The sequence below is a fragment of the Lampetra fluviatilis genome, chromosome 16 (assembly GCF_964198595.1).
Source record: "Lampetra fluviatilis chromosome 16, kcLamFluv1.1, whole genome shotgun sequence".
NCBI classification, from domain to species: Eukaryota; Metazoa; Chordata; class Hyperoartia; order Petromyzontiformes; family Petromyzontidae; genus Lampetra; species Lampetra fluviatilis.
Window position 1 is genome coordinate 8,651,115 of NC_136290.1, and position 14,100 is coordinate 8,665,214.

Below are 14,100 nucleotides of genomic sequence, written 5' to 3' on the forward strand. Positions count from 1 at the left end.
ATTAGCGGCAATCCGTACAGGCCTGCTTATGACCAAATCGCCTGGAATGTGCCAGAACATGTAGTACAAGCAGGCTTGAGTGAGCATAGTGCTCGTGTAGTGAGCGACTTCCGAGACACGTCGTGTAGAGAGCTTCTTATTTATTCTCACACTGGGCACAACACTGGGCGGTATACAGAACGTATCTACATGGCTACACGTAGCCGACCCGTCTACACAACTCCATCGTCGGCGTCTAACTACACAACTGTATGACTAGCGTAGCGACGACGACAATGAGAGCCGTGCAGAGTATCGGCCACGGGGCCAGACGACGAAGAGAAATGGCGGCGAGCAGCGACGCAGCCAGGACCCGCAACAGCCCCGAACCTCTGGTTCCGTCCATCTTATATACTGCCTGGCGTGGCCAAGCCCCGCCTCCGGCCACGCCCCCTTCCAGAACCTTCGAGGAGGTTCCCAGAGCTTCCCGACTGACTCCGCCTTTCACCTTCACCCCAGACACGCCCCCCTTCTAGTTAGTCACTTTATAACTTGCCCATACCCGCGATTACCCCACCAGGCCGCCAGGTGGCACCCTGTCATTACACTTGGATTGACGACCACCATGACTAATAGGCACTCTAGGCTGCCGTGGAACTATGTCGTGGGCAGCACTGCAACATCCATTGATATACTCTTCTATGCACCCATGTCTATGCTCCTTGCATTGACCCACCCATAGTGACCGATGTGAAGTAAGGTCAAACAAGCCCTTTCTCTAACATGGCATGGAAGGTCATCATCCAGCAGTGGATTGACAAAAAAAATCTGTATACTATTCTTTTTTACATTCAATCAATGTGCTTTTCTTACATTTACAAAAAAACATCCATGACTGTAAAAACAAGACAAGAAAGCAAAGAAACGAAACGTCATGTTTCTGATCGTGTCCGCGAGCACAAGTCAGATCTGAAACACGGCAGAACTGATTCTTCTGCCGTTGCCGATCATTGCTACAACTCGGTGGGCTCTCATGAAATTGTCTTTTCCGAGACCAAGGTTCTCTGCAAACCTCCCGGCTACCATCAAAGGTTTGTACACGAAGCCATACAAATATACAAACACAGACATAATTTCAACCGTGATGATGGGTACAAACTTAGTAATCATTGGAAAGATGTTATCAACCACGCAAAAAAGACTTAATTACAATTTTTTGGACCATCTTATCTGACAGGCACTATTTTACTTTACTTTACCGAGTGTTAACATCCCCAGTTATTTTTTAACAGTACTCTCTTCATTGTTCAGCCAGCATTGGTATTAACATGGGCATTTTCGTTCTTTTGTCTATCATGTGTATTAGAGCTTCCCTCCCCCTCTCTGCCCATTGTGTTGGCGTGTGCGGCAGTTGGCCGCTTGCGCATAATCGCTCCATTGTGTTGGCGTGTGCAGTAATTAGCCGCTTGCGCACAATCGCTTGCACGCCGTCGCCCACCCTTTTGGCCTCGCCCCCCCTCCCTCCCGATACGTTCCATTCATTGGCTACCATAGTCTGATGAGCTCCCCCCTCCCTCTCCTCCCCCCCTCAACTCGCTTTTAAGGGATTACATCTTGAATCATTGCCTCACTTGATGCAGCTAATCTGGCTGTGACGGTCCCACCTGATGACGGAGACTTGTGTTGCCTCCGAAACGTCGTGATTTTTTATTTTATTTTATTTTATTTTCATTCATTTTGATGTTTTACCTACGTGACTTTACCGAAAAAACCTAAGAAGAAGACAAGAAAGCATCCGTTTGTGACTCAAACCACCATGTCGATTCGTGATAATTCATAGGATCGCTAATGGGGGAGTTAGAATGATATCACGTGCACGACATGGGAAAGGAATCGGAAGAAAAACGTTGTGGGAAGGGGCATAGGAAAGGGTTAAAAACAAGCATGGCGGGAGTCCACCAAGGCGGACGCACACCTGCAGGATCTCGGGGTAGCTGTATGTCTTGTCCTTGCGGCAGCGCGTGCGAGCGTGCGTGGAGCCCTGTGGCAGCGTGGCACAGCGCTCCAGCAGCAGCATCTGCTCTCCGTTATCTGCCTCCACTGTCTCCAGCTCTGCACGGTGCTCCATGTGGAGCCCAACTTGCGCCGATACCACAAACCAGGCACGGTACCTGCGGTTAAAACGATAACATTATTGAACTTGCGATAATAAGAGCCAACACCACTGAGAACCTGGGTTCAAGGTCTGGGTCTCTGTCTTTTATAGAGCCTGTTGCTGTCCTTCCCCAGCATCTTCGACTAGCACGGTTGGCTACGTATGGTGCGAAATAAGTTCAACATACATACAACCTGTAGTGGAGGATAAACTAAAAGCAGTTCAATAGGTAATGAATGTAACCGGTTGTAAGATAAAAGACAAAATCGGTGGTTGGAAGACTCAGGAGACGGAGCACTAAGTTAATACCTCCGAGATCCTGGATTAAAATATGGGTTTGAGCCACCAATGATTAAATAATGCACTCAAGATTGTTTTGTAAGTTGCTGGTCTCAACCTAGTTAGCAATAAAACATTAAACCTGTCTTTTTTTTACTTGATTTGGAAAAAGTTTCAGCTCCCGTGAAAAAAATATTCCCATTTATTTAAATGCATTGAACAATCTTTCCAGGAATTTTTAGGCATGCCCATATTGCAGTTAATCAGACCTCACAGTCAGTTCTGTGCCATCATCTTCTACAGCCGTTTACTGACACAGGGTAATGCACTGCTAGCTGCATAGTTCCTGACAGAAATGTCTTTATCTCATGACATGGTGTTGATAGTTCAATTGAAACATAATTGTAAAAAAAAAACATGCACCAAAAAAATAATTAGGCAGGATTCATTCTAAGATATTTTACAAACAGCAAATAAAAACACGTGCAGCAGAGTGCAATTAAAACAACATCAATCGTCATTGGGAACAGCCACGTAAAAAAAACATCAACTGAAAGAAGTTATAATGGCCATAACAAACGCCATCAAAGGCAATGTATTCTCATCATTAAACCTCGAGTACTGCAAGCCGACAAGGGAGTAACCACATAGTGCAGGTAATGCAGAACAAAGTTGTGAACTGTTTTGACAGCGAGGAGGAAAGTTTTAAATTGCATCGAGTATTGAGCTGGAAGTCAACCAAATAGTCCCAGGACCGGCATTGTACGATGAGTTGTCTATGTGCCAGTAATCATCCTGAGAGTGGCAACTTGGAGTAATTTTACATAATGAATAGACAGTACTGTGTTTATTTGGGAACAGGAGTTGGGGGAGTTGCATTAATCGAGTCTGGATGTATTAAAAGGCACGCACTAGCATGCGAGTATCAGTTCCATGAACAATGGAAGACTAAAACTTGATTTGATGAAAGACTGAATCACAGGTTACCACAGCGCTCACACCAGCACAACAAAGTCACGTAAAAAGAGATTCAATACATGCATTTCCAGGGTAACAATTGAAGATGAACACAAAATGAATAAAATGCACGGCAGACTTACTCTACAATGCTCATCTCGAATGCCATCTAAGTGTCAGGCGGTTCTCATCTCCATTGGCTGTACCGAGTCCATGGTGGAAATTCCACGTGTCCGTGGCGAGGGGAAAACTCCTCAAAGGCGAAACACAGTTGACTTCCAAAGCAGTGGAACCCCTCCGCCTTTGAGAAACGGAAATCACCTTGCGAGTAGTCTGAGTTGATGATGAGCTATGCCGACTGCTGGCTGGGATTCGAACTCAAGACAAGGAAGATACTGATAAAAGGAGTCACCACTGGTTTTGTATATATATAAAACCACTGGTTGTAATGCAGCAAATCATTCAAGCATAAAAACTACAAAACAAATGAATTAAATGCCATTATAAACACTGCCACACTGGAACAAGTAACTGCATTTTGAATTAATTAAATATTTTTCATGATGACGCAGTGTCTTTCAATAGTGCAGTGAATTCACCACTGCACACCCACTCAACACACAAATGCACTTACAATCAAACACCCGCTCCCCTTCCCTCCATTGAGTGCACTACCAAGTTCACACATTGTGCCAATAGGCCAGCTTAGGGGAAGCAGATGAGACTTAAAATTGAGCAGACGTGACAGGCTTCGGAGTTGGCCCCTTGCATGACCGCTGAAGACCACACAGTTGGGAGTGGCTGAGTTTAATCAATTGCAGTGATCGCTATCGTGTGCCGTCGCAAGTGCGTCCCACCGCCGTGGATCGACACCGGATTGCTATCAGCCGTGCCCCCTCCCCTGCTTGAGGGTTCAGGGTACAGTTAATTGTGCTCAACAAAAGTACGTTTATATTATTTTATTTTTATTTTACTTTTATTAATTTTACATTTTTACCTACGTGACTTTACCGAAAAAAAAACCTAACAATACGTTTACGTGTGCTGTCCAGGTTGCTGCACAACAGCTTCCGTCTCTCCATCATTTGGAGGATACATATTTAACTCCGTCCGACATGAAGACACGGCAGAGCGGAGGATTTTCTTCATTTAGAGAGCACTGACGCGGACCGACAGCCACGCGGCCGTGAGTGGGGACACAATCCCTTAATCTTTCGATTTAAAGCTTTCGTGACTGCATGGATTCATATTCTTGGTTCTTTGGGTAAAGTCACGTAGAAGGGAAATTTAAAAAAACATAATAAGAAAAAAACCCGATATTTTTATTATTTCCCTTCTACATGACTTTACCGAAAGAACCAAGAATATGAATCCCTTAATCTCCGCAACGCAGTGGCCAAGGCCGTTTTATTTGCTTGTGGGTCCTGATGCCAAGACCCTGGCTCTCTCACAGATGTGCAAACCCTCCCAACACCTGGCTGGAAACCCTAATTTTAATGTTTTCAACACATCAGGAAATGTGTACACTTCAGAGTTGATTACAAAGTATTGCACGAGTCATTTGGCAGACTTGGCTCCGTAAGTAGTGAGTGTCTTTTGTAATTTAACTTAATTCCAGAATGCCATTCCAGCCTCTTTACTGCCACACTAAGTTTAAAAAAAAAATCTCATCTCTCCCTTGATACTGTTAAGTCAACAGCTCAATCAACTCTTTACTTACTGTGACATGCATAAGTACCTTCATGTGAAATCATGTTCTTGTTTAATCACATTCTTACATATATGCAGGAGTTGAAATCTGCTTCATATCGGCGAAGATTAGACTCCTCGGTTATTTTCGCAAACAAAATATGACACCATGGCAAACAAAAATGTTCACTTCACACCGTTTTAAGTCAGTGACACTGACAATTGTCATGCACTTGCACCATCTAAGCGGAAGAGACAAATCAAATGCAACCACTTTCTCGCCAAGGGGCCACTGAAACTACAACACAAGATACGCCAAATCTCGCACACCATGGGTAACATTTAAATATATCATCACCATCACCAATGATCAATCCACTTTCAGATCAAGGCCTTCCCCAAACTGTAACAATCTCTCCCGGTCCCGCGATGTAACGATCCATGCAGGGGCGGTTTCTTCATTAGGGCCATTGGGCGACGCACCACCAATGTCATTCAACCACAGAGTAACGCTAGCCGTCACTGTGCCTCTGGATATAGTCCAATCAGCGTCATGCTACGTTCTGTGGAGTACCGCCACTTTTTGGGCGATTTCCCTCCAGCTGAGAATCGCCCCGAGTGGTCCCATAGACTTATATTCAAAGATGTTTTTTTTCAAACGGGGGCGCTGCAATGCATTTTCTATGGCTTCCGGGAGGGCTCGCCCTAACGTGCTTACGTCATCATACGTAAGCACGTTTCATCCAACAATATAATTTGTCGCCACCTAGTGGAATCTTTAATAAAATAAACTTGAGTGGTTTGTTTTAATAGTGAGTATAGAAACAAACAAGATGTATTGTAAGAGTCACTTTATTTTTCATTAATATTAAAGAAGTGAAGTTGCCTTTACATGCTTAAGCTGTTAATTTATCCATTGCATGGGTGGACCTTATCCTTATCAATCATCCAGACATTTGCCCCCCCTGAGAGATTTTGCAGAAGCTGCCACTGGATCCATGTAGTGCCCTCACACACGAGCTGATTTCGTCACTCCATCTCTGCCACAAACGCTCTCTCGGGCATCAGCCATTGGCCCTTCTGTTGACCTGTCCTGCCCAATCCCAATTGTTTTATATTTAAAACAAATCTAAAACGTTCTAGATTTGAAGCTTTCGTGACTGCAAGGATTCATACTCTTAGGTTTTTTCGGTAAAGTCACGTAGGTGAAAATAAATAAAAATAATAGAAATAATAATATATATTTTTTTATAAATCACGACGTTTCGGAGGCAACACAAGTCTCCATCATCAGGTGGGACCGTCACAGCTAAATTTACTGTATCAAGTGAGGCAAAATTCCAAGAGACAAGCTCTTAAATAAAAGTTAAAGGGGGACGAGGGGGGAGGGGCTTATCTGAATGTGGTAGCCAATGAATGGAACGTGTTGTGGGGGTGGGCGGGGCTAAAAGAGAACAATAGGTGCACTTGTTGTTGTAACCGATGTTGGCTGACAATCCAAATACAAAAAAGGCAGTACTGTTAAACGCTGGGGATGTCAACACTCGGTAAAGTAGAATAGTACCTGTCAAATAAGATGGTCCAAATATGTGTAGTTAATAACATTCGTGTATAACGTTCGTATCTTTCACAACCCAAGTATTGCTCTCTCAGTGTCTCCGTGGAATTCCAAGTGCATGCCTCTCATGATTGTTTGCACAAGTTTCAGGTTTTGTTCACCTTTTCTCTCTCAGCGTCCAAGTTTCTGAAACATTATACAGCGTGTCTGTACATGAATCATCCCTTATTCACGAATTATAATTATTAGACGACAGTTTGACGATGTCCATAAAGCAAGCAACACAACACATTCGCCAATAATGCTGTGTGTTGCTCTGCAAGTAAAAATACATAACAGGCATTTTTCTTGGCAATGGACATTCATCATATCACGTAAATAGAGTTGCCAGAGTCAGAGTAATAAAGCGAATACGAGTTGGAAACTGCACTTTATACTATCATCATCACGATCCATGGGCAGATAGCCTGTAAGTATCCAGTGCACACTTCATCATTTGTTTCCTCTTTCCTCTGTCCTGTGCCAATATCCTCAAGTCGTGAGCATCTTCTGGCACCAATTTCTTATGTCGCCTTCAAGCCATACTATGGGGTCTGACAAAAAACTAAACTTGGCAAAATGTTTCCCGATTTACAGTTTTTTTTTATTTGGCATATGAAGTCACCTACTGAGTAGCAGACAGGCCCCTTTCAACAATCAAACATTAACAAATAATTATAATTGAAATTTACGTAGCAAAATGTTGCTGCTGCAACATATTCTGGGTAGAACTGCTGAGGTCAATGCATAACTCACTCAGTGCTGCATTTCCTGAGGCCAATTATAATTTCATTGGGATTAGAGTAGCACTTAAGAAATGTAAGGGTTAAATGGATCAAAGGGACTTGAAACTGTTTACATTCCTCAATCCTATAAGAGAGGTAGAGGAATTTATGGTGAGAGTGGGGTAATTTTGAAAATTTGTTTGAGCTTGCGTCCCAATTTTACTGAGAAATCAAACGTGCTAGGGAAACAAATACACGATCCAATGAGAGAGACACCCATGCATAAAGAACCTCTCCAATTATTCTTGGGTTCTTTTGGTAAAATCACGTATAAAGATAAAATAATAAAATAAATTAAATACTAGCATACGACGTTTCGATTGCAAAACAAGCAATATTCATCAGGTATAAATTAAATAGAAACACAAATCTAGTATACTAAAAATTAGTATACTTAGAAATGTAATGTAATACAACACCGGCTTCGTTATCGCGCGCCAGGCGAGAGCGGGGTTTGGATGACGCGTACACGGCAGGTAGGAGTGTGATGTCTAATGCTTTGTTTTTACACGTGTAAGACGTGTGGTGTGGAAAGGCCATGACCTGAAACATCACCTATTCTACAATGTACCTTTTTAGGGCAGCTTTGGGTGACAACACGCTTCGTGTTATTTGTGTTTGTGCACCCGCTGCCAACGCAGTATCACCGAATCATTTGTTCAATAAAACGACACAGATGCACAATAAACCTTCACGTGTCCCGCGACGCCGTTGGCAATGCAAAAAGCTAATTTGGGGTTTCAGAGTGTCCCAGGTGTTCGCCACCATCTCGGATGCGATCGTGTTGAGAGCTTCTTGTTCTGTGCTATTGAAGATCACTCAATTTTTTGTTTAAAAACACATGACAATATAAGATATATGATGCCAACATTGAAAGTGTGCAGTTCAATTATGATTATACAGGGTGTTTTAAAAAAGATGGACCCGATGTGAAATCGCTATATCTCTGCAACCACGAACCGCCCATGAATGAAACTCTGACCACTTGAAAGGGCGGGGCATAGAGAGGGCGGGGCATAGAGAGGGCGGGGCATAGAGAGGGCGGGGCATAGAGAGGGCGGGGCATAGAGAGGGCGGGGCATAGAGTTTCCAATGATTACCGCTCGATGCCTCTCCCAGCGCACACACAGCCCCTAGCCTCAGTCATTCGCAAGATGGTAACCCCGCAACACAAGGCGTTTTGCGTTCTGCAGTTCAGCAAAACTGAAACCGTAATTGCGGTGCAGCGTGCGTTTCAACGGCGTTTTGGCATTGATACTCCAATGTCAAAGAGCATTCGTCGTTGGTACCGAACCGACAATTTGAGGAAACAGGCTGTTTATGTGCGGGGAAGAGCACAGGGCGACCACGCACCTCAGAGGAAAACGTGACAAGAGAGGCGTTTGGGACGAATTCAACTATTGTCTCGATGTTGTCCGTACAGAAGGTGGAGGGAACATAGAACATTTATAATATGGTTAGTCAAACTTGATAACTCATTAAACCGTTTGTAACTTTCGTGTAATTGTAACATGTTGGCATCGTGAAATATACTGCTTTGAAATTGGGCCATCTTTTTGAAACACCCTGTATAATACAGTAAAATACTTTAAGAGCACTTCTCATATGTTGCACGTTTCTGGCGACGATTTAAATGAGTAGCCTTGTTAAAAAGATGGTGATTGTTTTGTATGAAGATAAACAAAAATCCGTTCATTTAATGTTACATTCATCAGACTTCATGGCATACTCTTAAAATTCGGCCTGTAAAACAGATACCAAAACTGCAGTCATTTGATATTGCTTTCAGCTGTGCTGGCAGGCAATAACACTGGAAATCACATTCCAGGAAGATATATTCCAAAACCACCAACACATAGTATAACAAAGGCAGTTAAGGGGAGCATGAATGCAGGCATGGTTTTGTATATCGCATTCAGGCGTAAAAACATTGACTACATACACATACATACACGAGTACAACAAATCTACATTTCCTTAGCATAATCCTCGTCCTAACAAGGAAAACCATTATAGGCGTTTTCCTTTCTTGTTAATCCATCAGAACTCTATGCCATTACTCCTACCGAACCACTGTCAAGGCATTCCATAAGGCAAGGCTCTTGTGCTGGAAAACTTTCTGGGTCATTCTGCCGAAGGCACACCGGGTGACGAATGTTTTTTTTCGCCATGCTTACAAACACAAAGGCTTTCCTTAACAGTGCTACTGAAGTCATACTGAACTCATAACGTCTGCAGACACACACCGAGAATCAGATTTATAGGTTCCGCTTTGCTTTGGATACGAGAGCCTTCGCCGATGTGTTCAGCATTCGTTTGTTCTATCTTATGATCATAAGGGGCTCTGCTTTATGCGTTGTAAAAAAATGTGTTTCTTGTATAACGCACTGCATTTATTTAATTTAACCATCTAAAATAACATATTTGTTCCCAAGGAAAGCAAATTTGCTAAGCATAAATAAATTCTAAAACTAACTTACAGGGGTAATATAAACTTTGCTTTGCCAATGTTTTTTAGCCATGACATGAAATCAATTCAATGTCCTTTGACTACGACAGCACACATTGAGATTCATTATTTTAATTTCCATGGGGGACAGGCCACAGTACGAGTGTGCCCATGCAACCCAAACTGTGGACTAAATTGTAACCCACTGTACTATAGTGAGCTCCTTCAACGGAGGAATAGAAAAACCACACAAACTCGCTGCTGAAGTGACCTCATGGCGAGCAGACCTCGACATTGGCATTTAGCTCTTGAACATATTGCCATACGCAAGCATACAATTTCCACGGAAGGCCTGAGTATCCATGGTTACGTTGGGATCCATCTTCTTGGTTCTTTCGGTAAAGTCACGTAGAAGGGAAATAATAAAAATAATTATTGTATTGTTTTATTATTTTTATTACTTTATTATTTCCCTTCTACGTGACTTTACCGAAAGAACCAAGAAGATGAATCCCTGCAGTCACGAAAGCTTTACGTTGGGATCGTTTTCACTGAGCACCATTTCACTGAGGCATATATGGCACCTTTCCTATCACACGTACCTGTGCTCTCATCAAACCAGGCAATACGACACCACAGGCGAAGTCATCAATAACGTAATTAAAGTAACCTTTCTGGCATGCTCTTTGATCTCACTAAATTTTTGGACAGCCTACATGAAGATTAAGTTACACGTTGCACTAAGATTTGATAAACATTAAGGAAGAAAGCATTGTGCTCAAATTTTTACAAAATGCCCAACCATTAATACTAGGTTTATATTTTTATTTATTTATTAAATGTACAGCCCATTGTCAATATACTGCTGGATAATGGTACCTCCACGCCATGTCGGTGTTTGACCAACCACACTTCACCGTGCTGGTAAATGCAGATGAGTCAAGGGGGATGGACTCGCTCCGGTTTGAACAACACTCACCACGTATGTTACAGCTGCAGCCCGGAATCAAACTCAGGTCAGTGGGTTCACAGCGCTAACTGCTGTGCCCGGTTCTACCCTACTTCACAAATTACATCACCGAAAAGACTGGCACGTTTAAATACTAAAGCCCTTGCTACAAGAATCCCACCGACTAGGCTGCATCAAAGCAGGGCACGTGGCGCAATTTTAAATTAAATTAAAAGCCAAGCTCAGACGTACCCCCAAACAATAAAACAACCAATATGTCTGGTGCCGCGCAAACAAAATGTAAAGGGCTGCCTCTAAGCCATAAGAACGCTGCGGTTTACTATCAGCAATCTTCCTCCAAATCTCTTCACTCCCCTGCAAGGCTTCGTGGCGTTACTGCCCTCTGGCTCGCAGCTGCTGGGCAGGGCGCCAAGCCGCGGTGAGTGCCGCATGGAAACGATTATTGCCCGTGTGTGCGTGCGCGTGCGTGCGCACGTGAGTGAGTAGACCGCCGCCAGCGCCGCTGCCCCTGCCACGCTCTGTCCTCCCTATCTGCCTCCCTCCGTCATGCAGTGACCCGCAGGCACAAAAAAAACAAACCGAGGGATTTTGTTTTTTTTGCCCAGAACTCAAGTTTGCTAAAATTACAATTACGGCAGCGAGGATGCAGTCGCAGTCTAACAATTAGCACGCTAGACTTGCAATCCAGAGGTTGCTGCTCCGATCTCCCCGAGTGGCAGAGGAAACAATGGGCAAGTTTTTTTTGTCAATCCCTCCACCTCTGTCCACCCAGCAGGAAAAATGGGTACACCAAAGAGTACATCATAAGGTCAGGTGCGGTGGGATAAAGTGCGAGTGGTGCTCCTCACTATTCCAAAATGTCTGGTCAGTGTGAAAGAGAAGACCAAATAGCCTCTGGAGGGGCTCTTTTGAGCTCCATCTAGTGGAGAATCTTATGCCAGCAGTGGAATGAGTAAGCAATTGCTGGGCTACGTCATCAGAACAGAACCGGAAGATAAATTAAATTAAAACAACTTTCTCGGACCCGAGGCTCCCACAAGGCCGCGCTGCTGGAGGGCGCGTGGCACAGTTTGGCGCCAGCTAACAAAGAGTGTGGTCCGTGTGGCTACAGTTCTCTGCGGTGAGTACAATGTCCTTAAAAACAATGGCACTATTCCTCTATAAATACAATTAAAGCTGAACAGCTTGCGCATTCCCGAGGTATAGCGGTGAACGGAACACCCACCACCCTGCAACATGCAGTCGTCTCGGAATGGGAAAAAGTTACTAATGTTCGTAATACAATGAGAACACAAATTAGTGGAATTTGCTTCAAGGGTTGTGGTAAATATTGCTTACACACTTGACATTAGAAAAATAGCATCGGGTTATGTTAAATTAGCACAGGCCAATGATACATCCGCCTTGCTCATGGATGAGCTTTCACAATTCAGGTTCGCAATTCGATTTTAGCTCAATTGTTTTTATCACTGTGAATACAGCAGCCAGTAGTGACCGCAGTTGTCAAATGAACCCATGACATACAAGATATACGAATCAAACATAACTTATTATTACAGAATGAGATTTACCAAGAGTCTACGAATTGATTTTAATTGCGGAATCGAGCGGTACTCTTTTGCTTATGCTTACAAATGTGATTGCATGATGGCCCATTTCCCCCCATTTGCACGCGATTAGACGATGAGAATGTTGGCAACGTTGTGAAAATCCATCTCACTTTATATTTAGAAAAATACATCCAAAAAGGAATGAACCAAAATCAGTCATCCTTTATAGGTACCATTTCTTTGAAAAATCTCGGACGGGGAAAAAAAAGTGCAGCTATATCACATCACAAGCTGTCTTAACGTGGGCTATAAATTGTCAAGGCATGACATCATTCCATTCCAACTTCAAAGTGGCAAGTGATGATTCATTAACAAGGCTCTGGACGCATTGCGGCTTTTCTGGCCACCTTCAGTGCACTCAAAAATAATGCTTTCCCATTCCCTGAAAACAGAAATCTCAGAATAAGGAGGGCCAAATGTAAACAGCTGCTTGTTACTGTAAAATACAAAATATCACATTGTTATGGCATGAATTTCCCAACAGATCAAAAAGTATATTGGAGAAATGCTCAAGCAGTGACAGGGACACACACACAGTTTGCTCAATGTACGGTTTTTCCCCACTTGAACAAATAGCAGATTTGGTGACTTCACGGAAACTTCACAACTCGGCAACATCTACAAACCTGCTCCAGTGCATCGCTTCACCCCACCTGCCTCGTGCGTTGAATGTGACGCCTGCCACGAAAGAGTGCGGGAATGAAATATTTAACCGGCAAAAAAAGCCTTTCATCCGCTCGGCATGCGGAGAAGCAAAGAAAAATCTGGCAATCGATGATCCGCACTTACCCCGGGGGTTTGACGTGAAGGTTCACCTCCGTGGAGAAAGCACTGAATACGGGAATGCTGACATCGTAGCCATGCCTGTACGTCCATGTCGAGAAACCACCGCCAGCCAGTATAGCCCTGAATGCAACAAACAAAACGCACTGAGGACAAATATGCATGCGACAACCTGTGTTGGTGTCGCAAGACGTTCATTGAATTTAACAGCAATATTAAGAGTTGCTTTGGTCACGTACTATGCAGAACGAATGCGCTTAATGAGCTTAAACCATCGAAATCAACAATAACCACATTTCCCACGATTACCATCATCTGCTTTATCCACAGCCCTAATAAAATGTGTTTTGTTAATTATCATCACCATACTCTTAGGTTTTTTCGGTAAAGTCACGTAGGTAAAATATTAATAAAATTAAAATAATTGAAAATAACAAAAAAACGTATTTATTATTATTTTCTTTCATTATTATTTTACCTACGTGACTTTACCGAAAAAACCTAAGAGTATGAATCCTTGTAGTCACGAAAGCTTCAAATCTAGTATCATCACCATCACAAGCATCATCATCATCAACTTCATCATGAGGAAAGTAAACTAACCACTCACTCGGTGATTGAATGGATTGTTACTTACAAATCAACCGAGTAATTCATTCTCTTTCTGTCGGTTAGACTTTCTTGATTTTGTCATTCTTTATTGTCTCATTTGTACAGTTTCACTCATTCCATTAGCCTTACTCTAACATTACCACATATCATTTACAGATGACATAAATCATATTTGATCGATTCTCCCAGACAAGATTAACGCATGTATCGTGAGTGAAATAACCGATTTTAATCC

At 43.0% G+C, this 14,100-nt stretch overlaps 1 protein-coding gene across 1 annotated transcript in view; it reads right to left on the reverse strand.

Annotated features, from left to right (window-relative positions):
* Positions 1 to 14,100, reverse strand: part of EXT2 (exostosin glycosyltransferase 2) — a 74,964-nt gene that overhangs the window by 44,100 nt on the left and 16,764 nt on the right. Inside the window, exons 5-6 of the mRNA XM_078863620.1 lie at positions 13,260 to 13,376; positions 1,955 to 2,150 (exon numbers count right to left, since the gene is read on the reverse strand). Of these exons, the coding sequence (XP_078719746.1) occupies positions 1,955 to 2,150; positions 13,260 to 13,376 (313 nt within the window). The remainder of the gene's footprint in view (positions 1 to 1,954; positions 2,151 to 13,259; positions 13,377 to 14,100) is intronic.